A 25,392-nucleotide genomic window follows, 5' to 3' on the forward strand; every position below is an offset into this window, starting at 1 on the left:
GGGGGGGGGGGGGTTCTAAACTGAGGAAGCAGCAATTTCTCAATGACAAGAACAAAGTGCAGGTGGGAGAAAAAGTTTACTGCTCCAGGAAGACAATAAAAATGACCTTTTGATAATCGACTTATTCTCAAGGATGAGACCGCATCAGTTATTGCACTGGTGTGAGGAGGAAGTCACTGCTTTACCTTCAGGAACACTGGGCCTGTCGACATAACGCCACATATGGAAGTTTCTGGGTTTGTTCATATATCCACAGAGCTTGACTGATACCTACGTCGCGACTATTCTATTTTCTGTATAGATAAAAAAATGGTGTCAGTTAAGCTAAAGGTGTGACTGCAGTGATTAAGGAGCAGAATAAATATGCTCGAACTCTGTTTCAGTGATTTTGAAGCTGTAGATATGTAAAGCAGATAAGCTGATCAGATAGAAAAAGCAATTATGGAAAAATTCTCCCAGTGTGAGATCATGTTATTCCAGGCTCTGTTTGGCCTTTTGCTGGTGGGGGAGAAAGTCCATCCAAACGCTGCAGGCCCGAGCAGCTGAAGAGTCTGCAAGCGCAGAGGAAAGAAGCCTGTTTCCCATGTTATATGGGACAGCTAAGTGAAACCATGTGTTCTCAGAGTGGTGGTTACAAGCTAATTGTTGAAGTGGGGGCTCCAAGCAAAGCCCACCCTGCTTTACAAACATGTAGCTGTGAGAAAGCAAGGCAGCTGAGCACACCGGCTTCAACCATTCGACTCCAAAACAGCCCAATCTGCAGGAATACCGAGCAGCTGTCCAAAAAATAAATGCTTCGCCAGGTTAGAGAGTGGATTTTACCGTTCTTGGGTTTCTGATGAAGATCTTGGAGCGGCCATAAGAGATCTCTTCTGTTGGAATCTGGAGGTCGGCCATCAGCACCTCCACTCCTTCCCTGTGGGAAGTCAGAAAAGTCAAGAGGGTCCTACACTACACGAGTGCAGATATATACAGTTTTCACAGGATTGCAGTGCAGTCCCACCCTTACTGCTTCCATAGGAATTAATAATAATAATAATAATAATAATGGATTGGATTTATATAGCGCTTTTCAAGGCACCCAAAGCGCTTTACAATGCCACTATTCATTCACTCTCACATTCACACACTGGTGGAGGCAAGCTACAGTTGTAGCCACAGCTGCCCTGGGGCAGACTGACAGAAGCGAGGCTGCCATATCGCGCCATCGGCCCCTCTGGCCAACACCAGTAGGCAAGTAGGGTAAAGTGTCTTGCCCAAGGACACAACGACCAGGACAGAGAGCCCAGGGATCGAACCGGCGACCTTCTGGTTACAGATGCGATTCCCAACCCCCTGAGCCACGGTAATAAGAGGGTAAGTCGCAGGCGTGCGCTGCTAATCAAACGCACTTGATTAAAATAACAACTCTTTAAAATCAGGTTGTGTCAGTTTGAGCTTTCAGGTGTGTGTCAACAAAATCTTCCTAGGAGTGGACGTTCCAGCAAGTTCACCCCGGGGTCAGGTTGTGCAATGCTCAGAGAAAAGGCTTTGCAGGCCTCAGCATGCTAACCTGGGAAGTTCATCACAGTACAATTAGAAAGAGACTGAACAAGTATGGCTTGTTTGGAACGACAGCCTCTTCTTTTTTTAAATAAAGAAAAAACAGGGCAGCACAGCTCATGTTTGCAAAGGTTCAACCTGTGCCGTCTGAACAGGGGAGCCGTTTAAAGTCCAGACGTCACCGTGATGGGAGCTGCGCGTGAATAAACACCTGCAAACATCTGTTCCTCAACGTTTTCATTCAGAAGTAAACACGCTTCTTAGATCAGAGGTTAAATGTCTTAAAAAGTTAAGGTGTAGTCGTCTCGTGTTTAGGATCTTAAGACTACTGTGACTTGCACAGACAAAGGTGAGCGGGCCAAAATTACACCACAACAATGTGAGACTGATGAAAACCACACAGAAAACAATTGCACATGATGCTGAATCATGGGGTGTACTTAGTTTTTCACCTGACAGAAACAGCAGAAGGATTCGGATTCATGGAATAACAGAAGAGAGCGCCGAGGATGGAGTTTGAGAAACGATGGAAACCACGATGAAAGCAACAGCCAGAGAAATATGTCAGGAGACTGAGAAGAAAACTAAAACCACACAAAGCTGATACAAAGATGCTGAAACATCAGGAGCCAGATGTGTGAGACGGCAGATAGGAATCAGTGACTTCACCAGCAGAGAGGACGAAACCTGCAAGTCTGGCCGAGTCGAGGAGACCGATAAGGAGGGAACGTCTGGGCATGTTGTGGTTCCGAAACATAAGGTTTCATTTCCTTCAAACAAAGCTCGCTGTGACGACACGCACCTAAAACATCTCTGCTGACACACTGCTTTTATATAACATGACCGAACCAGCCAAACCTTTTTACCCTGGAATCACTCACGTCTTTAGTTAACTTGCATGTGAATCCATGCATATGCACACAGTGGGGACAGGAATGCATGAAAACAGCTGGGGAAAAAGGAGGGAACCAGTTTCCTTATCCTTAGATCTACACATACCAGCTCAGCCAAAAGTGTTGCTTTATAGCTCAGAGTTTTAGACCACATATTTAAATATACAGATCATATGGTCTGCTGGGTAAACTGCTGTCAAGCTCCCCTAATTATTTTCCCTTTTGCCTCTTTCTGTGTCATCCGAGTACTTTCTAGCAACGGCTGCTTCGCATTCACACAGCCACACCTGGGAGTGGACCGCTCTAGCCACAGTCTATTAGTGCTGGTCACACACTCTCCACTGGGAGCACAGTCAAGTTTAGTGCCTTAGCTAAAGACACCTGGGAGCATTTCTCATTTTCCACACTCACATTTTCACACTGAAAACTTGAAGGGATTTGCTCTGGCAAGCTTCCAGGGCCAAGACCTCTTTTCCCCCCTAATCAACTATTCCCTAATGTCACCACTTCAGGGTATAAACAACAATTACCTTGCAGGCCCCTTCCAATGCGGCCAGGTCCTTTTGCAGAGCATTTTGTAGCGCTCCAAGCAGGGCTCGTAGGGCTGGCGGAAGGCATAGCCTGCTCGTCGCACACGGACGTTCTCCATCAGGCCCAGGTAGCGCACCTGATGGCGGACCAGAGAGTCGGTGAAGATGTGGGATGCCTTCTTATCATTGGGCTTGATGCAGCTGGAAAGCAAAAATTAAGTTGCAGATATTAGGCTGGTGCGTAGAGCCGGCTGCAGTAACAGCAGCAGCTCTTAAGTGCGCTTTTTGTAGATTAATAGACCGTGCTAGACGGTGAGAGTAACAGCAGGCCGGCTGTACTCTCTGGACTATTTGAAAATGATTTCAAAGCAAACTTTGAGAGAATCACAAACAGCACGAACTGCTCTTTCTGTGTAATCGATATGACCAGATTTACCGGATGTAGTTCGGGTTCTTGGTCTGCAGGTTCCTCATCAGCGTGCCCACTGAAGCTCTGAACTGGAATCCAGCAGTTAGGGGTCTCTTCAGGTTGACTTTGGCTGGGTTGCCTTCAGGAAACAGCTGTTTGATGAGGCTGTGGTTGGCTTTGTACATGGCCTGTGACAGGTCCCGGTACAGAAGGTCATTGTTCTTATCCACAAAGCCCTCCACACGATACAGCACCTGGATACACAGAGGGAAGTGAGCCATTCACAAAAAGGTATTTTCATACACAAGTTGAACAAAGTGGTTACTTCTTTTTACACTTTGATTTTATCCTATGGCAGAATTTCACTCTGTCCCATGCAAAAATTCATATTATATTATTAATTTGTTAACATGTCTTTTTTAACATATCCGTCAGCTGTTATTGTTGCCGCCTCGGGTACCTTGCCGGCGTAGTGCTGGATGCGGAAGCAGTTGTGCGGCAGGCTGTGGTCGTTGAGGAACTTTGAGTTCTTGTTCAGCCGACTCTCAAAGTGCTGGTGGTCCGCACAGATGGTGTTCAGTTTGTCCAGGAAGGTCTCATCAGTGACCGTCCCCGGCCTCAGACACTCCTCGTCCAGCATGGCCAAGATGCCGTTTTGATTCTGGCACAAACAAAAGGAGGTTTAGGGTCAAACTTCTGAAGGGTTCAACGTAGAAACGTATTATTCTGTCATGGCTCATGTGTTTCACGGTGCTGAACAATCTGTTCACAACAGCTCGGATAATCATCTCATTTTGCTAAGACAACGTCAGACTTAAAATCAGCTTTGATGATGAACTGCTTTTCAATAACAACACCGATCATGAGGTTACACAGGAGGTTTACGCCACCTCTGGAGTCACAGAGCGGGAGAAATCACCCCAGATTTAACCAAAATTAGCGCTTCTCAGTTATTCCAGAGAAACATAAGTGTGGAGAACATGAAAAGCCAAGAACAGACACAGGACTTACGTTCTCAATCAGGTCACAGATGATGGCATTGTTGAAATATTCAATGTTGGTCCACTCGATGCCCTGTAACAAATGCATAAGCAGAGGTATACAGACATTTGTGTACATTTTAGAGACTGATGTAGGATGTGGGAGAGCTCAGCTCAGCACGTGCATTTTCAGCGTGCACCTCATCTATCGCCTTTACCAAGTATTCATGTGCTGCAGTTACAGAGACACATGTTGCAGCACTTAATATTTACATGGGCGTAATGAGAACAAATGCTCCGGGAAGGGAAAAACAAAGAGACTTGGGTTGGTCACAGATCTTGTTTCTTTCATCTTGAACTCGAGTGCGTTTATTGAAAATGATTTAATCAGGATAAACCGATGCGTTTCCATCAGTTCTGAAGACATAATTGTCCTCGGTGCTTTGATGTTATGTCCTACAGGCTCCGTCTGCCTCACGTCGAGGCCAGAGTCCCTTTGGAGACTCAAAGGAGGAACACTTTCAATCTTGCCCTCTCAGAAAGGTTCACTGGGCCTTGAAAAAAAACGATTTAGCAGCCATCAACTTCATAGCTACTAACGGCTTGGTAACATAGGTCGGGGTAAGCAATTGGACAGATATTTTGGAGGGGGGAGGGGCGGATGCACAGGAGGCATAGCTTAAACTGACGGGTGGCCGGCCGCATTCCTGATTGGTAATCCTCCCTTCTTGCTCCAGCACTGCGGTATTTTCCCATGCAGTATACTGGAGAGAGGCCAGGAGTGGAATATCATTGGTGGTGGTGTTAGTAGGGAAGTGGCGTGGGGGTCACTACCGCTGCACTCATACACAGAGCTCGGAAAACAAACAGAGCCTAAAGGCCCGCAGTGGGGAGTGTTTACTCTCGCCGGAGTGGAAGACCATTTCCGTCCCCAAGAATCCACAGAGGGAAGACGTGAAGGGAATAAATGAAGAAGGTTTTCATGACAGAGACACGCGTGAAGTAATAATGCGTCTGGTCAAAGGGCGAGGCTTGTAGAGCTTAAACAGATGAGCGCCAAGCGCCAAGCCGCCAGCGCAACAAAGGTGTGCAGAGCGCCGACACGTAGAGTGATGCAGATGCAGATTCTGCACAGCTGTGCTGGTCAGATCCCAGAGTTCACCATTCACACACTCACCTCTCTGATATACTCTTCCTGCTCCTCACGCAGGGTCAGCTCGATGAAGATCTGCTGCAGTTTCTCGTTGCAGTAGTTGATGATGAACTGCTCAAAGCTGTTGTCCTGTGGGTGTAGCACCAGGAGGAGAAAAACAGTCAGACTTCTGTTAATGTGTTGGTTCATCTGCATTTCAGAGAATTCCTGCCACTAACGGTCTGTGCAGTCTGCTGAGTGGCTTAATAACAGGTTAGAAGAAGGTAGGACAGGTGGAACATCTACATATCCGGATATCCAACATCCAGCTGTTTGTAAGTACTACACTTCAGGAATCTACGTCTGAAGGATCATCTTATATTTCATTGTATTAAAAGCTTATCTGTCAAATCTGCTTCAGCTTCTTCTTCTCTTGGCTAACTGAGACTCATCCTTCATATCCATTTCCACTGGATTTGTCTGTTCAATTCACTTTTCCAAGCTAATTTCCTGTTGTGTTTTATTAAAAAGTACGGTTGCACCTGCGCATCCTGGAAGTGAATTCATATCCTCAACAGCTGCACAGCTGCTTTTAGAAAACACGACTGTAACCCAGGATCACTTGATGTCGCTGCACGCACTGACACTTACCGTACCTCTGAAATGACACCAGTGATAATAAGTTTGAACAGCAGCTCGCTCCTTCGGAGGATTTGCCAACTCATTCTCCGACTGAGCACACACCTAATCAATCTGGACGTTGAACAATGGATACCAGGAAGGTTGTAATAATACCAGATAATGACAAATTCTTATCAGAACACGTTCCTGTGAACTGTCTTGGATTAGATTTCATTAAACATTGATGGAGCGTTGACTATATAACAGCCTCGACCACTTTTAATCCCCACAGCATTCACTTATTATTGTCGTCAATCATGACGGTGTTTAGTGGTGAGTCATGCTTCTTGGCACACTGGGTTAGGTTAACATTTAATTGCTACGGTTAGAGGTTCAAAGACAGTTTAGTCCAACAGCTCGGAGAAGAGGACAAACCGAGGTTCTCAGTGACCAGGAAATAGGATCCACACGTACAAGTGGAGCAGTTTTTAAAACAATTTCCTTTTACTGAGAAACGAAAAGGTTGTATATATACACACACACACACACACACACACACACACACACACACACACACGCTCCAAAGTGGCAGCAGATGCGTGGCTGAAACATGTAAAAGAAACCAAAACTATTTTATCTACAGTCAATGTTTTTATGACAAGTGGTTAATATTCATTCAAGGACATAATAAAAATGCCTTCATGTTCACAGACTTTCATCAGTGGTTCCACGTTTGAATAATAAACATTTAGCCAAGATGAACAATGTTCCTCTGAAGCTCAGTAACTGACATGTTGACCATGTTATTATGTTTAAACTAAAATTTAACACACGATCGTTTTATGATGCTTTTAATATGCTGCGAGCTAAAGTTGGTGCGGTCTGTGTCAAATATCAGCATGATATAAATAAAGTAAATACATTTTCATCTCTCCAAAATAACGATCCATTTTTAAACTAATCACTTTCTGTTATCCTGTTTAAAAACTGGAGCCAAATAAAGACTCAGCAATCAGCTTTCAGTCTTATTGAAACACCTGATCGTTCTAAGAAAGCATTTAATTCTACACTCATTAATATTAATAATAGAAACACCTGTTAGTGCAACAAGCAATAAGGCCGAGAGCTTCACATTCTTCACATAACTGTTATCCATGTAGGGTTCACTGCAGGCCTGTTGCATTAGAGTGCATTGCTTTAAGTGTACTGACTGAACTGACTTAAGCAGCCTGTGACTTTGGCTTGTCCAGCCTCCTTTCAGCCGCGTGGCTCTGCTGCACACGAGGAGCCCTGAATCGTCCTTAACGGGGAGGTGAATTAAGGAGTTTAGATCACAGCATGCTCGCGGCCACAGCAAACAGGTGCAGGTGTTACTTACTCCATTCTGGTGACCCAGACACAACAACAACGAGAGGAGAGGAAGGACTCGAGAGTGAGTGGGGTGAACAGGCAGGGATAGGAGCAAGACATGATCGGGGGGCATCGTGCATCACAACAAAGAAACTTTTAAAGCCGTCATTCTGTTCAAACTCTGTCACATGTTTACATGCATTGCTGTCTATGTGGCGTTTGGTGCATTACTTTGTATACAGTTAGCATAAATGGAGCCTGTTCTACGTCTCGCTGTAATATGTGATGTTAACGCTGAGAATCAGAATCACCTTTGATTGTGTAACAACAGCATGAACACGACGTGCAGAGTGTGGTGAGCAGCGCGCTGATGCAAAGGCTATTTTTCCTGCTGTGAAATGCAGACTTTGAGAATTGAAACCACTTTTTCCACAAAAATAATTTCAACTCCAGGAGCAACAACAAAAACTGAACTAATCTGATCTCAGTGTGGTTTTATCAGCTCTACGTTTCTGCCGACAGGCTCCACACAGGTACCAAAACATGCACGCAAACAGCCGAGGGCAAAATTATTTTCCTTGTAATAAAATTGTTTGGATGGTCCGACTGTGCCCTTGTGGCCTGTCAGGATAAAAAAAGGCTGGTCTGAGCTGCTATTTGTCTCACCTCAAATATCTCAAAGCCGTAGATGTCCAGGACGCCCATGACCTTGTGCCGAGCTTTAGTTTGTGCCTGCAGGGACACAATATTGGTACCATTAGGAATAAAGTACAGCAGTGGAGTTTTGTCAGTCTAAATAAATAAATTAAAAAGATGCCTGACATCGCTTACTTGTATGCTTTCATTGATTCTGGTAACCAGCCAGCTAAACAAGCGACTGTAGAGATTTTTGGCAAGGGCATCTCGGGCATAGTAGGCCTGTGAATGAAGACACTGTTAATGATGAAGCGACAATAAAGCGAACCAGCAGAATCGGCAACGATTCATTTTATTACATATCTGCAGACTTTAACTAACCTTGTTCCTTATAAAAAGCTCTCGTGGCTACACTGATTCAAAGGAAACAGAGCAGCGGCCATACATGAGCAGAAATATGAGGATTATAAAGTCAGGCTAATAAACCCTTTCCTCGTCTGTTCTGGGCACACAGGGCCCATGTTTGCAGCATTAATGTTATATGAAGAGTCTGAATGAACCCACTAACCTCGAAAATATGACCTACATTTGAATTTCCAGGAGGAATACTGCACATGTATAATGCAGACGTTGTCATGTAGAAGTGGCACAGAGTCGGCAGCCAGTAAAGCAAGTCAACGGGAAGAAATGGCCCTCTGGTTTCTATGCACTGTGATCCCGTGTGTGTGTGTGTGTGTGTGTGTGTGTGTGTGTGTGTGTGTGTGTGTGTGTGTGTGTGTGTGTGTGTGTGTGTGTAATAAGCAGGTGAAAGTGGTGAAAGAGATGCCAGTCTGCCTCTGACCTGGGCCACATTCAGCGTCGTGGAGACTTTCTCCATTTTAGCCTCCACTGTGCGGTAGCTGAACGCCCTCTCCAGCACAGACTGCTCGATCCCCAGCAGCTCACACATCTCCTTCAAATCTGCAGAGTAGCCACAGAAAACGGATTAAGACACAAAGAAAAAGCTTCTGCAGACATCAGGTCTCACCCTGAGATGGTTCTTATTCTACATTTGATTCGAATCAGAGGGTAACGTTATAAGGAAGCTGTAAGGAGGAAGAATCAACCCTCGTAACCTCCTCAGCGTTTGGGTTTTATTCCCGACAATGAGGTGTTCTCACCGGCAGAGTCGAGGGAAAAGCAAAAACAGAGGACTCATCTGAATAACACGTTGCAGCTGATTATTAACAATGCAGTCTTTGATTCAAATGTGGGGAAAAAAAAGAGGAAAGCACGGTTGTCCAAGACTCACTGAGGGAAAAATGCAAATGAATGATTTCCCTAAAAAGAGCAGCTGTGAGAGTGAAACTCTTGTCACGCAAATCATAACACAAATATTGTTTGAGGACAACAAGCTGCCAACAGGGGACGGTGACTCTGGACCAGGCCCAGTGAGCAGTGGGTCAAAAGGGTTAAATGAAAGGAAAAATATTCACAATAACTCCTGTGAATAAAAAAACAAAACAGTGTAAAATGTGTCCGATGAAGGCGCAGCAGCACCAAGCCCACCATTTTTGTCTTTGACGCGGCTCTCGTCGGTGCCGTTGCAGCGCGACTCTGGCTTGAACTCTATGTTGCCAAGCTTCAGCACAGCTGCCACCAGCTCCAGCACCGACTGCACCTCGTCCTCCATGAAGCCCACGATCTGCATGGCGTTCTGGAAGAGGGCGAGAAGAGGGAAAAGACAGAAACAACGTCACTAAGGCAACTTGGTGCAGAGGGGAACACCTACAAACATCACACAGAACATCCTGACAGCTGACAGGTAAAGTGAATCGCACTGATTATATCTTCATCATGGCCTCTGTTAGTGGGCGGGAGGTGTCAGAGAGGGGGAACATTTTGTCCTTAAAGTTGATGTTAGAAGCAGGAATCGTTTTCAAGCGTAAGGATTTGGGAGCGTTTGATAGAACTGGGTCAGCTCCTGTGGGGTGTTCCTGATCTGCAGGGGTCAGTGATCCAAGGTAGGTGAACCAGTGATGGGGTCATGGGTGGCCAAGACTCCCTTATGGTCAGCCTTTACTCCCACAGCAGCTCTTCAGTCCAACAGATGAGCTCAAATTGCAGAAAACGTTCATGCTGGTTCTGATAGAAAGGTGAGAGAACACAGAGCATCACAGGTTGCTGTGTGTGGAGCTGCAGACCTGACAGGGTCTCCATGCTGACCACTGTCTGCTGCTGAAAGCACCAACACTGGACGTGTGGCCATCAGATCTGGACCACAGAGCGATGGAAGAAGGTGGGCTGGTCTGATGAAGCACGTGGATGGCTGGGTGGTTGTTCATCACTTACCTGGGGAACATCTGGTACATCAGGATGCATTATGGGAAGAAGGCCAGTAACGCTTTGAGCAATGTTCTGCTGGGAAACCTTGTGTCCTGCCTCCATGTGGATGTTACTTTGACACGTACCATCTACCTAAGCATTGTTGCACATCATCTACACCCTTTCGTGGGAACAGTGCTCCCTGATGGCTGTGGCCTCTTCAGCAGGATAATGCGCCGCAAGTCAGAAATGGTTCAGGAATGGTTTGAGCACAACAGCCAGTTTGAGGAGTTGACTTGACCTCCAAATTCCCCAGATCTCAATCCAGTCGAGCCATGTGCTGGACCGACACGTGGAGGCCCCACCTCACAGCATGCAGGACTTACAGGACCTACATCTGGGTCCAGATACAACACACCTTCAGGGGCGGAGTCCATACCTCGATGAGTCAGGAGGACCAACACAATAGGTGCTGATAATGTTGTGTATATCACTGCTCTGTGATCAGTGCTCTCACAATGAGTTTATTAAAAAGACACATCTAGTCTTCTCACTGGTTTGTGGAATCCACTCAAACTTGTAGACACTGTATATATATAAAGCAAAATCCTATCAAACATATCAGCACAAGCTATCATAACACCTGAAATCATGTATTTGAATATTTAAATCTCTTTAACGGAATCCCGGTCCATCATATTACAGTCAAACTTCCTCTTCCTGGATCACAGACACAGAGCGGTGAGCGGTGACGACCGATGATGGAGAATTCATGAATCGCAAACATTTAATCAAACATCAACAAATAAACATTTAAGAAAAGAAAGCTCTGTGTGGCGGCGTCATTGTGTGGAGGGAATGTCGTCTTGTGCTTCCTGTGGAGAAACGCAGCTGCAGCAGGAACAGCGTTAAAAACTCTGTGGGAGTCGATGAGAAGCAGGATGTGAGGAGGGGGAACGAGTACAGTAGAGAGTGACAGAGCAGGCTGTAGGGGCTTATACAGTAGCTGAGCAAAGCATGCTGAAACAGGCCTAATGACACAGCACAGGAGATAGCAGAGCGCTTCTCCCAGACACAACATCCTCTGTGTTACCATCAATAAGGCTGAGAAGACGCGACACCGCAAAGACAAAATAGCACATATTTGTGCAGAGCTTCAATAAGAAGAAACTCTCTTTTCTCCCGTGGCTTTCTCTGTTTTTGGAGTTTTTCCTGTGTTTAATCAATACAAACCAGTCTTTAATCCACCGTCAAGATCAAAGTTCACCTGGTTTTGCAACAGGTGGGAGGGCCGCTGGCGTGAAGTGTTTACACAGCCAGCAATACTGACGCTAAAGCACGTTTGTTCGTTTGTTCTGCCGTGGAGATAACAGGACAATCAGACCGCCTCCTCGCTCTGCCGCGCCACACCGAGTTAACAGAAATCCCGCAGAGAGGAAAGTCTGTGCCAAACGTCACGAGGGTGAGGCGCAGCGTCGGGCTCCACCAGTCATACGGACACATGTGTGCGCTCTACTCACTCTGACTGTCCTGAAGTTAGCCGCATCGTCCAGTCCGCTGACCGCAGCAGAGTCCAGGCTCAGGTAGTTGTACTTGCTAAAGTCCCGGTCCAGCTTTAGCTTCCCTGTGACACACAAACCATGTGGTTGTCATTTAGACTCATGCAGCGTAACTACACTCCTGCCAGCTGCCCCATAAAATCCAGCACAGCTCTGTGAGCCGATAGAAGATGCTGAATTCAATTCCCGTTTAAAGAAACACAACTGATGGTGTTGCCTTAGAAATTTTAGAAAAATGTGTCTAAGCCCTGGAGTATTGCTCTCCTTCAGTTCTGACACGGTGTATTCAAACACTGAGCTGCTGCTGTGAACATCATGCTGGAAGATCAGATTGCCCTCTTTAAAGGCCTCCCTGTCATTTAGTAGAGAAATCCTCTTCTGGGTGCATGTGTCAGATTTCATTCATAGCAGTATAAACAACAGCTAGAGCCTCAGTGATGTGTGCGCTCTGGGGTCAATGACCATTATATTGTTCTCCTTTGTGAAGAACATTAAACAATGGCCCCTCGCAGCAGAAACGCAAACAGAGCGAGTGGGTTTCACTCTCTTTGTTCTCGTGGTGTTTATTAGGCAGGAAGGGCGACTTATTAATGCGTTAGCCATGTGTTCATGCAGCTGCATGGGGGGATTGGCACATTTAGTATACACACGGTAAACGTAACAGTAAGCAGAACACCAGGCCTATTTTTTTAATTCATACTGCGAGCATCCAGAGACGTGCACATTCTGAGGTCTTTCTCCCGATTCTCAAAGTGGCATTGATCCCGGCAGCTCTACGTTCCTGTCCAGGCCACCAGTCGACCAGCTTTTCCAGCAGTTTTACTCACTGAGCGTGTCGTCTGAGGCTCCAGACAGAAGCTGATAAAAGACGTGGAAGTTCCTCTCGCCTCTCGGCTGCTTCACCACACGTGACTTCTCTAGCAGATCTAAAAAAAGAAAGAAAAAACAAAAGGAAACAATGACACACAAAGACGAACCAGAAGCCTGCACAGGAAATCCTTCTGCTGCCACTCTCAGGTGCCCCCAGCAGTAAATATCGAGCCGAGCCTCAGGAATTAAAGCTGCCCGGCCTGTATTTGTAGAGCTCGACTGGGATCCTCGTCCAGCGACGGTTTTTTCAGTCTCCAAGGTGACCAAACCAATATTGGTAATTATCTCTGTGTGCAAACACCACAGGAAGAAACCCCACGAACGATATCAGACGTCAGCCCTTTCTCCGGGGCTGGAACCGAGTGCACCTGATTAAAGAGGGACCATCATCCTCTCACCACATCAGGAGGAGTACGATTTAATTAAAGCCCGACTGTGCTGCTCAGCAACATCACCGGCTGAATAAGCATTCAATTTGTCTATTTTTAAAAAACAGCTTATTTTAGGAAACTTGAAGAGCTGATGTTGTACTCAAGTGAAGAGTCCGGGGAACAAACTGACCACAGTGACCGGGACCAAAAATCAGAAGGAAATAAAAACGGCTTTTGGCAATTTTCTGCACTTAAGGCTGTTTAAACACCGACTCGCAGATCTGTGGTCGTGGCTCCACTGCAAGCACCAAACTAGAGGTCGCTGCAGCCCCGGGGCTGTCGGGGTTAGAATCACGTTAGTGGCTCCGTGAGAGCTTGCACATCAATAATACAACATCCACAACTGAGTGGCTGTCAGCAGCAATACAGAGCTGTGATTAAAGATACAGAGAGGACAAGACAAGCCACTGAAAACCAGTTCCTCCATCACAGACAGACACAGGGGCAGGGCAGCGAAGTGACCTGAGCACAGCCATGTCCAGCCACACTCAGTACTCAGCTTTACTTTGAAGAGAAGGAAGGATTCCACTTTCTGCTGCAAAGCCTCCTGAACAGCGTTTATTTAATGTTCCCTCAGCCTCAGATAAGCAAACACACATTCAAGCATCCGTGCGGGAACAATATTGTGTTATGTTGTGACTAAAGGCATGCCAAAAATGTCTCCCCACTATCATTACCAACGCTACTGAGAACTTCTCATAAATCATAACCAGCTATTCTCGGCCGTAGGAAACAGCGAAGGCTCAGAGGAGGTTCGTCTAAAACATAATGAGCAGACAGGAATCCATCCAGGCCTGGAAGAGCAGCCGTGTAGCTAGCCAGCTCGGTCTGACCAAGTCACATGTCAGCAGCTGCTTCTCACAGACCATCTTTGTGTCTGACTGACTCAGGCGAGCAGACAGAGGTTCATTTGTGCCTCGGCTGTCAGCTTCCGTCTTTGTTTCTGTGACCTCTGCCGGGGAAACCAGCTCAGACAAAACAATGTGAACAGAGGCGAGATCAAACCAAAACACTGCCAAGGAGCCGAGGGGGGAAAGACGAGGCTGGAATGACGGCGTTTTCGGAGGAATGTGATTTACAAATATTTAAAATATCAATCAGGAAAAAAAAAAAAAAAGCTTTCTTTCCATTTTATTACTCACAGTTACTGATGACTCCACCCAGGGGATCTCCTTTGAAGTCAAACTCAATGTCCATGTACTTTCCCTGAGGGTCAAAGAGCAGCAGTTAGATTTTATTGCCATTGTCTATTTTTAAAAACGTCGTATAGATTCAGTCGGTCGGAGAAGTGTAAGGACTCCGAGCACCTAAAGATAACAGGGAGGCGTGACCTCTTTTTAAAAAATGACATTCAGGCCTTTTTTCTGACTCTCTCTGAAACCTGGAAGTTGAGACAGAGAGTCCTGTGTTCGGGCTTTTTCCCTCCTCTGATGTATTAATAGCAGACAGCTCCTCTGAACAGGCCAAGCTCTGCTGGTAAATGGGTTTTAGCCAAACTCAATAAGCCTGCTGCACTCAGCAAAATGAAGAGCCAGCTTGACTTATAGTTTTCTGATCAACCGATGGCGCTCTGATGAGCTGATATCTGGTGAGCGGGCCTGAGGTTGCTGCGAAGGTTAGCTAAATATAAACAGATCAGGGTCATAATCCGTTATAACGCTCACCGCTACAACTGCATGTCCGTGCACCGGCATGTGCTGCCATCTAAAAGTAGGCGGATGATTAAAAACCATGTGCACGGTGACACAAAAACTGGGACACGACAGGTAGGTTGGCAGTTCGCCTGCGAGCTGGCACACGCTGGGAGAATCGTTTTCTTTTACAATAATCGAGCGTCAGGCACAAGAAGGAAAACAAAGTTCAGTCCTGGGGGGCTGGGGTGTTACTGAAATAGACTTTTTTTGGGATGGACTGCCAGCTGCTAAGATGAAGTGACTTTTTCTCTTTGAAGAAACTGCAGCTAACTAAACATTCATGTTAGAAACGTTTAGAAATGAACAGCGATGGAAATCACAGGAGATCAGACGTCCCCAAAATACTGAACCAGGCAGTTTGAGGAAAACAAAGACAATGTTACAACTGCAGTTACATTGTTACATAATGTTACATTGTAACATTGAAATTGCAGTGTGTGTGTGTGTGTGTGTGTGTGTGTGTGTGTGTGTGTGTGTGTGTGTGTGTGTGTGTGTGTGTGTGTGTGTCTGTCCAAGGACCAAAGCAGCTACTTAATCACCCTTATGACACCAGACCTATGTTAGAGAAAGGCATTAAATTTCTCCTGCTTTTCCAACAATCAGATTCAGAGAGATACGAGACGCAGAGGAACGGGCGGCGCAGTGTAGGTGAAAGGCCTCGTCCTGCTCGCTTTATGTAAAGAGCATTTCCTGAGGCATGTGCACATGTACTATATCAAATGTGCAAAGCCTGCTCAGACCGAGGGGGCGTGTGGACCCGTCTACTGGGAAGATCCAGGGTCTCAGATTACATGGGAACACAGGGAGGACACCAAGAAATATCACCTGTATTTGAAAAAACATATTCACATGCATGATAGTCAAACTACCTCACATGCATGAAAACACGTTCTGGAGTAATGTTGCCATAAACACAAACAGTATAAGCACACAGGACATGCACACCAAGTATTCAAGAAACAAAAGCTTTCTGAAAAAGAATGTTTGTCACGAGATCATCTTTCCAAACCACAGAAGCTCGTCCTGCATACTTACAAATCTGGAAGAGTTGTCATTTCTTACAGTTTTGGCATTTCCAAAAGCTGAAGAGAGGGAAAAAAGAAAAATCAGACACAAATAATTAAACTAATGGATTCAGAAAGCTTTACAAACAATGCAAAGCTTGTGCAAATAACCTCAGAGTAAAGTTACCGCCGATGCATTGCAGAGAGGCCATTAAGAATATTCAAAACCTTCATAATGATCCCTAACCTCGTGCCCGAGTCCAGCTAGCTGTCAATCATACATGGCCTGGATGTCAAAGCCATTTGTACTGATGAGGCCCCATAATTCTGGGTGGATTAAGCAAAGCACCAGGGCTTTCCAGGCTTAGGGCGGGCTGAACCTTGATGTCACGCCACGTTCAAAAAGTGCTTCAATGCGGGCTCCTGCTTGTAAATAAACGTAACTAAAGGGTTCATTAAATATTCATTTTTGACACAAACAACTTTGTGTTTCGTGCACAATCAGGCCTTTCAGAACATCTCCCTGCTACGACCTTTCCATTGGCTTCACACCACATTTCTACATAAAGATGCCATTAACGTGTCACGCATCACAGCGCTATTAGCATAACTGCTTAATTGCTGATAACAGCTGATTAATGTGCGTTTAAGTCGGCGGTTGCTGTGAATGTGTGGGCTGCTAGTCTGGCACAATGGCAGCCAGAGGGAGAGGAGGACGGGGAAGGAGAGGGCTGGAGGAAGATAAAGAGACGTAAATGAAAAGAAACCGAGGGCGACAAAGAATGAAACCAACACGTATCGTGTCGCAGAGCGCGAGCGTGACGGATCCGTCGTGTTAAGCGTGACTCTGTTCCCTTTCCCCCTTCTCAGTGTTAGGGCAATTAGACTGACGTGAGCTAAACTCTTGCAGATGTGCGGGGTTTTCTGCAGCAACCCGGGCATACAGCTTCATCATTCATGGGCATTTCCTGTCCACTGCCCCCAATTAAAATACAGCTGTTTGCGTGCCAGAACTGAGCTGTGGGAATGAGTGTGTGTGTGTGTAGCGTCCCGTTTAGCTAAGAAAATAAAAGAGTGTATTATACAGTATTTATAAGATCCCTAAAGTTATTTTGCGGATGAGTTAACTTGCCTGTGATTACATTTCCATGGTTATATAATCATCTGTGTTTACGGATTAGCTAAGCTAGCTAAAAGAAATGTTTTGTAGGTTGTGTGACTAACTGCCAGGAGCTTTGCATTTGCATTTTTGTTTTGGTGTATTGTGCATTTGGAAATCAAGCCAAAATATCAAAGACCATCATTAAACGCTCTCATGCAGCGGTTTGCAGTGCATTTACAGTCGGGCTGCGAATATCCTGCACAGTCTTCTCGTTTCCTAAACGCTGAGTAAAGAAAGCTGCTTTTCTCAGCTGCACTTTGAAGATCTCTTGAATTAGAGCAGCTCTGGCAACCCCTCAACACACATCCACCCTCCAAACGTGAACTTCAGACAACCCAGCTCCTGAATTGGGACGCAGCTTGGGCATCTTCACTCACCCTCCAGCACGGGATTGGACTGCAGCAGCTGTTCCTTGACCTTATTCACCTCGTGGCCCTTCCCACACACCGCTGCCACATACGACATTACCAGCTTACTGGCCTCTGAAACACACACACACACACAGATAAATATAATGTGATTCACATGACTGAGGGACAAGTGCAGAGATGTCGACCCATTTCACCATCCCCTATAAAAATCCCCCTTACATCATCCCCCCCGACAGCCATCAGAGCAGGGTGTGGATCGTTCGTTAGGGTGCAGAGCAGAGGAGGAGGTCCCGTTATAAAGACTTGCTTTGTTAAATTACACGGTGACCAGAATTGCATCACATTATCATCATTCATACTATGATTACACTGAAAGCCAGGGGAAAGCACGGGAATAAAACTTTCTGTGGAGCTGAAAGTGATTTAAAAATGCTCCAGCACAGCGTGCTGCAACTAAGACACGTTTCCCCAAAAATAATTCTCTGCTTGGCTCAAAAAGCTACATGTCCTGTCTGAACAAGCGACAAGCCTCGTCGGACGACGGCTGGCATCAGGATCGCCTCTCCTGACCAGAGAGCGGACGGTGACCCAGAACCGGCGATGCGTGCGGCGTGCCAGGCAAGGACAGGAAAGACCTTCAGAGCAGTCGTCGGTACAGATTCCTGATTAGTCTGGCAAACAGCTCGGGACACGTACTTTTATCTAAACGTAGGAAAAAACTTTTCTGAGTTACAAGCTGAGGACTTTAATCCTCACGTTGTTATCTCTCAGGTTAGGAAAGCAAACGTACTCCGTCTGCAGACAATAAAAACTGTTATGTCTCCTGCACACTGAGATGGCATCTGATAATAATTTTGGTCACATCCCCTTTATAGAAGCCACAGTCAGAGAGAGCCTGAAAAAGAAACCCCTATCACACTTTAATGTCAATGACCCATATCGATAGGGTTGGTTTTGATGGCCTCGTTTCACTGCAGAGCTTCGGGGCTGATGAGATTACCGAAATCCAAATTTATCTCCGACTTGGCTGCAGAAACGGCTCCTCGGAGTCGTTTTTTCTTTTCCCTCCAACAACCAGGAGAGGTTTGGAGTTGGAATAAAGCCTGGTGCATCCTACAGAACAGAACACGGCCGGTCTGACTGCACTGTGCCCCCCGTGGTGGACGCCACTGATGCATCACCGAGAAATAATCCTGGTTATGCATAACATATATTCCTACACAGTGCTGACAAAGGCTGCAGGCAAAGTTCTGCTGGGAAATCGGAGCTCCTGTCAGAGATCAGCATAGCAAGAGTTTGAAAGCAGGTTACACAAAGGAAATGTATTGATATGCTGGAACTTCTTAGCTTTATTAATAATGCAACTTGTTGCTTAAACATGTGGTGTTCAGTTTATTCAGGTTTTTAGGGGGTGATGTAGGATGATGGAGAGGTCTCAAAAATACGACAAATAAAGTACAGCTTTAGAAAAATGAAAACATAACAGTCTGAGGTCATTAAGGTTGTTTTGCACAGCCTTATAAATGCATGTAGGAATTTTGTACAGCTTACTCGGGCTGCTGCTACGTCTCACCGAGCCAGAACGTTCTTCGGGACAACGTTGGCCGTGCGAACAGGTCAGAGTTTGAACTCAAAGTATGAATGAATGTCTGCAGCTGCACTGAGCTGCAGCAGCACTCCCAGAGCCAGCACGCAGTCAGATGCATACTGCTGTTACCTGTGAAACTGCACAGGAAATACCATCCTCTTGTGTTTCTGTACAGTATGTGAAACTGCTCCAGAACATGGACACACCATCATAAAAACCACACAATATGGAAAAAAGCTTCAGTCTGATGGAAAGTCCAGCCTTTAAGTGTTCATAACAGTGTGAATGAGACTGGCTGGCTCTGAATATACATAATTTCACAAATATGAGGAAACCACAGCCGTGTGTTTGCTGCTGTAATATGTCTACCGCCATGACTTTATGTGAGCAGAGTCATTATCTAGTTTCATGTCCCAACACGATGTTCTCAAAACAAAACTGACATCAGCTCCCTTTTCTGGAGGATTACATCCCACAGCCCTTATCGGCTTCTTTACAAGTTATGACTACATTTAAAACAAAGGACCGCTGAGCACATGAAGTGTGAGACACTCTGTTAGAGCCTGATTGAAGGTGTTCGTTCAGTGTGGTGAGGTGATCCTGTTACCTGCTCTGAAGTTATGACACAACAAAAAAAACTGAGCATTTACCAGTTTTCCCAGCTCCGCTCTCCCCTGTGATGAGAATGCACTGGTCCTTGTCCTGGTCCCTCAGCGAGCGGTAGGCCTCGTCTGCCAAAGCGTAGCTGCAAAAGCACAAACCCAAAAGCCTCCACGTTACATTTGCACACAGCTAACTGCTGTTCACGTATATTCTCTGACATTTTGTGGGTGAGGGCAGTTAGAGGTCGTTCACACACGCTGCACGCTTATGTGCCAGGCTGCATGGCGTCTACACTAATCGCCAGCACGTGGGATCACTGGCTTGGATCGGGACATCTTGGACATGCACAGACGTGCAGTGAGCTGCAGCTTTATTTGGCTGGCCTGTCCTCGGGATTTGGCTCTGACAAAAATTAATTACTAAAATGATGTCACAGCGACTCTGATTTGTTGTATATTTAAACACATATTGAAACCTTTACATATAAAATGCATTTTTAGGAATCTGCCTGCTTTAATAAAACCTCGAGAGGTCCCCGAATAATGAAAGCAGTCTAGGTGAAACCGACCTGGGTGGATAATTAATGATACAAAGGTTAAAAAAACCTACGTCTTACATTCTGGGACAACAACACAAAGGAAAAGTGAAACTACAGTTTCGCCCCCACTCAGCTCCACAACAATACATTATTTGTTCTCTTAATGCAGGAAATCCCCTGTGATGGTCTGAGATCAGGGTGTGGATGTACGAGGGCCATATCGCAGTGACAGCTTTTTATCTCTTGTGGCAAAATGGTCTATAATTCTGACACGATATTCCCACAAAGACAGAGCGCTAAGGAGACGCCTGCGACAATAACTTTTTACAGCTTCCATTTGGCAAACAGTCGTTCACAGCGCGGCAAGAGCTGCGTCCAACTTTCTCCTCCAACAGGACACGAGACGGCAAATCAGCTGTTCCGGCCCGTACTTTGGCTTGATTCAGGAATTTGGTCCAAAGCAGTGTGTGTCTGTGTGTGTGTGTGTGTGTGTGTGTCTGTGTGCGTGCAGGAAAAGATAGAGTGGATTTGCAATATCGGATCATCTAAGACCTCCATTATGAGCTCCGGCAGGATTAAGTAAAGGCTGATGTATTGTGGGGGTGTCACTGGAAAGAAACTGGGATAACACATCTGCTCAAATTTTGTCTTAAGCTCATTTCAAACAGACGACCTCGCTGCTCACGTGCCCCCGAGAGTCCCTAAGATCTCTACAGATACAACAAGACTCTCTTAGTTCTGATAACATTGAAAGCATCAAGGTCTTAATCTGCCACCTTTTCGAGTATCAAGCAAAGATCAACATCTTTAAGTCTTACATTTCACATTGAGTAAAGGGTAAACATAGCTCTAGGTCATTTTGGAGGAATGCTTCAGAAACAGCCTCTCCCCAGCGTCTAATTTGCTCTTATTCCTGCCTGGAGGGTGGGAACGCTCGAAAAGTCCCGGGTCTCGGTAATATCCCAAATCAAGACTTTATATGCACAAAGTGCACCCGACGTGAACGCAGGGAGGAATGTGACATTCACGGATGCTGACACGCAGCACTACCACTGGGCACTGGGTCTGAACGCTTGCTGAGGTTACATTTATTTGTAGAGGCAATGCTGTTGTCAGATTCAAGTACGCTGCACATCAAAATGAGCTCCAACCATCTGGCTTTAAAACCGGTTAAATGAGGTTCAAAGCGATTTCTAAAGGAAGTGCCATCATTCGAGTTTGTGCAAAGGCTGTCCGGCATCATTCTGTAATTCCTGCTCCAGCTTTCAGAAATCCACCAAGACGTGGAAAATGAAACTCCTGCCTAAATCTAATTTTGGGTGAAGCAGCGAATGCATTAGTGAGGCCGGGGCTGCACGGAGCCGAACTTTAAAGCGTGCAATCACACACTGAACTAACACTGACCCCTGATTTGTAAAGAAGTTGATTGCTAGTAGGAAGCCATGACAGAGAGAGTGCCAGAGATAGACAGCCTAGTGAATGTATTCCAGACCACAATATGAAGTTAAAGCTCAGGCGGGCTAATGGAGCTCAAGGTTCTGCACCATCACACATTGATTTGGATCAGACCTCATTCGGCCCTGCTGCCAGGCCTCTCCTTTAACAGCCCCCAGTGCAGGCCCGCAAACAATCCATAAGGTAATGGGCTATACTAGGGCAGCATTTCTCCGACTGACAGGCTGGTGTGAGTAGTAAATATAATTGTGAACTAATATGAAGGAACCCAGAGAAACCATACCACACCAAAGAACAGGATTCCAGTTAAACTCCCGTTCAGTCCATTTATTTACCCTGGAGTCCTGTAAATATGGCTAATAAATAATAACCCAGATGTGCTGTAGGCATCCAGGACAACAGTTTGCCAATTCAATTTCATTTATACAGCGTAAAATCACAACAACAGTCGCCTCACAGTGCTTTACTGTAGACCCTACAATAACACATACAGAGAAATACCCAGCACTTTGGCGACAGTGGGAAGGAAAAACTCCCTTTTAACAGGAAGAAACCTCCAGCAGAACCAGGCTCAGGGAGGGGCGGGGCCATCTGCTGCGATTGGTTGGGGAGAGAGAAGGAAGACAGGATAAAGACATGCTGTGGAAGAGAGACGGAGATTAATAACAAAAACACCCAGTGCATCATGGGAGTCCCCCAGCAGCCTACGTCTATTGCAGCATAACTAAGGGAGGATTCAGGGTCACCTGGTCCAGCTCTAACTATATGCTTTAGCAAAAAGGAAAGTTTGAAGCCTAATCTTGAAAGTAGAGATAGTGTCTGTCTCCTGAATCCAAACTGGAAGCTGGTTCCACAGAAGAGGGGCCTGAAAACTGAAGGCTCTGCCTCCCATTCTACTTTTAAATACTCTAGGAACAACAAGTAGGCCTGCAGAGCGAGAGCGAAGTGCTCTAATAGGGTGATATGGTACTACAAGGTCATTAAGATCAGATGGGGCCTGATTATTTAAGACCTTGTATGTGAGGAGCAGGATTTTGAATTCTGGATTTAACAGGAAGCCAATACAGGTTTATAGATATAGTCATATCTGAAGGTTACACTTCGTCGTCCTGTGGATTTATTTCCACGCATCCTCCAGGTCAGAAACACTGAGTGTGAAATTAACCGTGAATGTTAAGTTTCTGCAGGGAACTGAAACCAACTTCCAGCTAGCAGCATTATTTTTTCTGTCCCCAATAGCAAGTATAAGCCTCTAATTCAATCCCCACCCCCACAAGCTCTCATCACAGCCCACCCCCTGCCCTCTCCTGTACAACCAATCCAACGGGGTTGCATGGACGAGACCTGCCACAGGACATTACGTCACTGCTGAAAACGGCAGCAGAGCACAGCAGATGTCTGCTTTGTGAAAACACTCCTGTTGCCTGACCTGATCCTGACAATGAGCAAACCATCACACAATTATCCCCCCCCAGAGGAAGCCTGTGGGCCCGGGGGAAGGGGCGAGTGTACCAGGAGAGGGCAGGGGGCGTAAAATAGCAGAGTGGGGGGTCTTTTGCCACGGACTTGTCCCAGTGAGAGAGAGAGACACACACACACACACACACACACACACACACACACACACACACACTTGCTATTCATATTCGTAATTATAATATGAATAGAGGTCAGCAGAAACAAGCCACACCCAAACCTTCACAAGATTTGCATCTTAAAATTGAAGAAATAAAACATTTAATCACCAGTAATTTGTCTCAACTTACAGTTTGTGATAATAAATTATTCTGTATTTTTATTAAATGGACAAAAAATAAATAAAAATGTGCATATTTACAAATAAGAGAGCAACATAAAGCCGGGAAATGAGTCTAAACAGCAATTAGAGCTGTGAAGTGATGAAGCATCAAGACCTTGAGAGAGAAAACAGAGAGTGAGGACTAAAAACCCCCCAGAGGCCTCCCTGATCAGTGCGTGGAGATGGGGGTTAGGCTGGGATCAGGCCTTGGGCCGTAAGCGCTGCTTGGCACCTCCCCTAGACATCTGCCTGCAGGCTGTAATTTGGACGTGCACGTGGCAGCGGTGAACACAAAGCCACACTGGCATGAGGTAAGCAGCAGAAAATAGTGCCTTCAGTTCTTTTACCACCAGTCTCTGGTAGCACAGGAGGTTGGTGACCTGAATTTCAAGGGTGGAGTACTTTGAGGAGAGACTGAACATACTTTAATGTCAGGATAGATGGTGATGAAGCTGTAATGTATGGCCTGGAGCCCACCCAGCTACTGGAAGATAAAAGGCTGTCCCCAATTAATGATCATCTTACTCGGGGGCTCTTAGCCGTGTCATCGTGCCGCCTTTCGCACATTTGCGAAGTCATTTTCCAAAAAAATCGTTTCATATCTTGCCCTGCAGTGGTAGTTATTGTTACTCGTTTCCATGCATAGGAGGGGGCAGCACAGTAGCCTGTGATCTCAGCGTGACCTGGCTCCTCTACAGGAAATCCGCCGCGCTCCAAAGACGAAGCCAAGGAAACAACTCTTTCCTGACGCTGTACGGCCAGGTGGAAGAGTGGGTGACTGCTGCAAGAAACGCAGGGACGCGCAAATTCAGTGGCACACGCTTGGAGAGTTTAACCTTGTGGTGTGGGTGGGCAAGAGAGCGGATACGCACATGCACACAAAAGATCTTGATCCTAACAGATGTGCACCATCTGCACACCAAGTAAAACAATGCTGTTCTGTAAAACAGGTGGTAAGGAAAAGATCAGCTCACAGGACGAGCATCTAACGAAGAAGACCCAAGAATATGATTACTGTCTCATAATCAAAGGAGGATTCGAAATGTGCAGCATGTAAGGTGCAATAAGGAACACCTATAACTTACTAAATTGAAAGTTCATAGTTAAGCACAGCTGCCACAGCTCTATAATTTATTCAACACTAGGTCGTCTAAGACCTTGGCTAAATTGCTCATTGATACCATCCACCCATACATCAAACTTTGAAAGGATCTACAGCTTTAATTTATTTTACCACACAGCAATTTAGTGTTCCAGAGCCGAGGAAAACACCAGTCCGAGCTGTGTATGCGATCAGTGAGAAAGCAGGAAATCAGCATGTTGAGCAAGGTAGCAAAATCTCTGGCATCAGGCTTTTGTGAATATGCTTTAATACATATTTTTCATGCACACACACATATTCAAATCTATAATAAAAGGTTTGAATGGTGTCATGAGAATTTATGCAAAGGAAAATTTTAAGGAAAGCAAAAGAACCTTGAAAGTAACAATTGTGTAAAAGACGGCCACATGTGCAGAGCTGCAGACAGCATGATGGAAACAGCTTTTTATAGCTTCGAAAGCACCGTCCAGTCAGGTTTGAGGACTTCCTCTCTTCAGGGCTCCTGGTCACTACAGGCTCAGAGGCCTTTAAATGCAAAACAAATCTCAGTATTTAAGTACGTGGCTGCTGGTACTGAGATAAACGTGTTCATTTATTTTGTTTCAGTGGGCGACAGACTAGGACTGCAGGTGGGCCGGTTTATCACAGAGACTCTTGCTACCTGGCCATGCTGTTGTAATAAAGGTAGAATACTAAGATAAGCAAGGCTGCTTTGAAAGCAACATTATCTGGAGGGCAGCATATGCTGCAAAACTTGTTTATCATACAGCATATGTGCAAGTCGCTAATGCCGTGCCATCATGGACGTGGGCTTTTGAAC

General features: G+C 45.7%; 1 protein-coding gene across 6 annotated transcripts in view; it reads right to left on the reverse strand.

Moving 5' to 3' along the window:
• The window catches only part of myo1b (myosin IB), a 51,149-nt gene that overhangs the window by 7,464 nt on the left and 18,293 nt on the right, over positions 1 to 25,392 (reverse strand). For 3 of the 6 annotated variants that reach the window (XM_040027775.1, XM_040027778.1, XM_040027776.1), the window contains 17 exons: positions 19,727 to 19,821; positions 17,495 to 17,599; positions 15,987 to 16,033; positions 14,400 to 14,463; positions 12,784 to 12,882; positions 11,918 to 12,021; positions 9,642 to 9,789; positions 8,935 to 9,053; positions 8,289 to 8,375; positions 8,124 to 8,189; positions 7,486 to 7,491; positions 5,532 to 5,636; positions 4,386 to 4,448; positions 3,835 to 4,035; positions 3,402 to 3,628; positions 2,966 to 3,166; positions 823 to 916 (listed from right to left, as the gene is read on the reverse strand). In XM_040027775.1, the coding sequence (XP_039883709.1) occupies positions 823 to 916; positions 2,966 to 3,166; positions 3,402 to 3,628; positions 3,835 to 4,035; positions 4,386 to 4,448; positions 5,532 to 5,636; positions 7,486 to 7,491; positions 8,124 to 8,189; positions 8,289 to 8,375; positions 8,935 to 9,053; positions 9,642 to 9,789; positions 11,918 to 12,021; positions 12,784 to 12,882; positions 14,400 to 14,463; positions 15,987 to 16,033; positions 17,495 to 17,599; positions 19,727 to 19,821 (1,831 nt within the window). The remainder of the gene's footprint in view (positions 1 to 822; positions 917 to 2,965; positions 3,167 to 3,401; positions 3,629 to 3,834; positions 4,036 to 4,385; positions 4,449 to 5,531; positions 5,637 to 7,485; positions 7,492 to 8,123; positions 8,190 to 8,288; positions 8,376 to 8,934; positions 9,054 to 9,641; positions 9,790 to 11,917; positions 12,022 to 12,783; positions 12,883 to 14,399; positions 14,464 to 15,986; positions 16,034 to 17,494; positions 17,600 to 19,726; positions 19,822 to 25,392) is intronic. The other 3 variants (XM_040027781.1, XM_040027780.1, XM_040027779.1) reach the window with 1 other exon arrangement.

Source organism: Simochromis diagramma, unplaced genomic scaffold (genome assembly GCF_900408965.1).
Source record: "Simochromis diagramma unplaced genomic scaffold, fSimDia1.1 OVJJ01000343.1, whole genome shotgun sequence".
Classification (NCBI taxonomy): Eukaryota; Metazoa; Chordata; class Actinopteri; order Cichliformes; family Cichlidae; genus Simochromis; species Simochromis diagramma.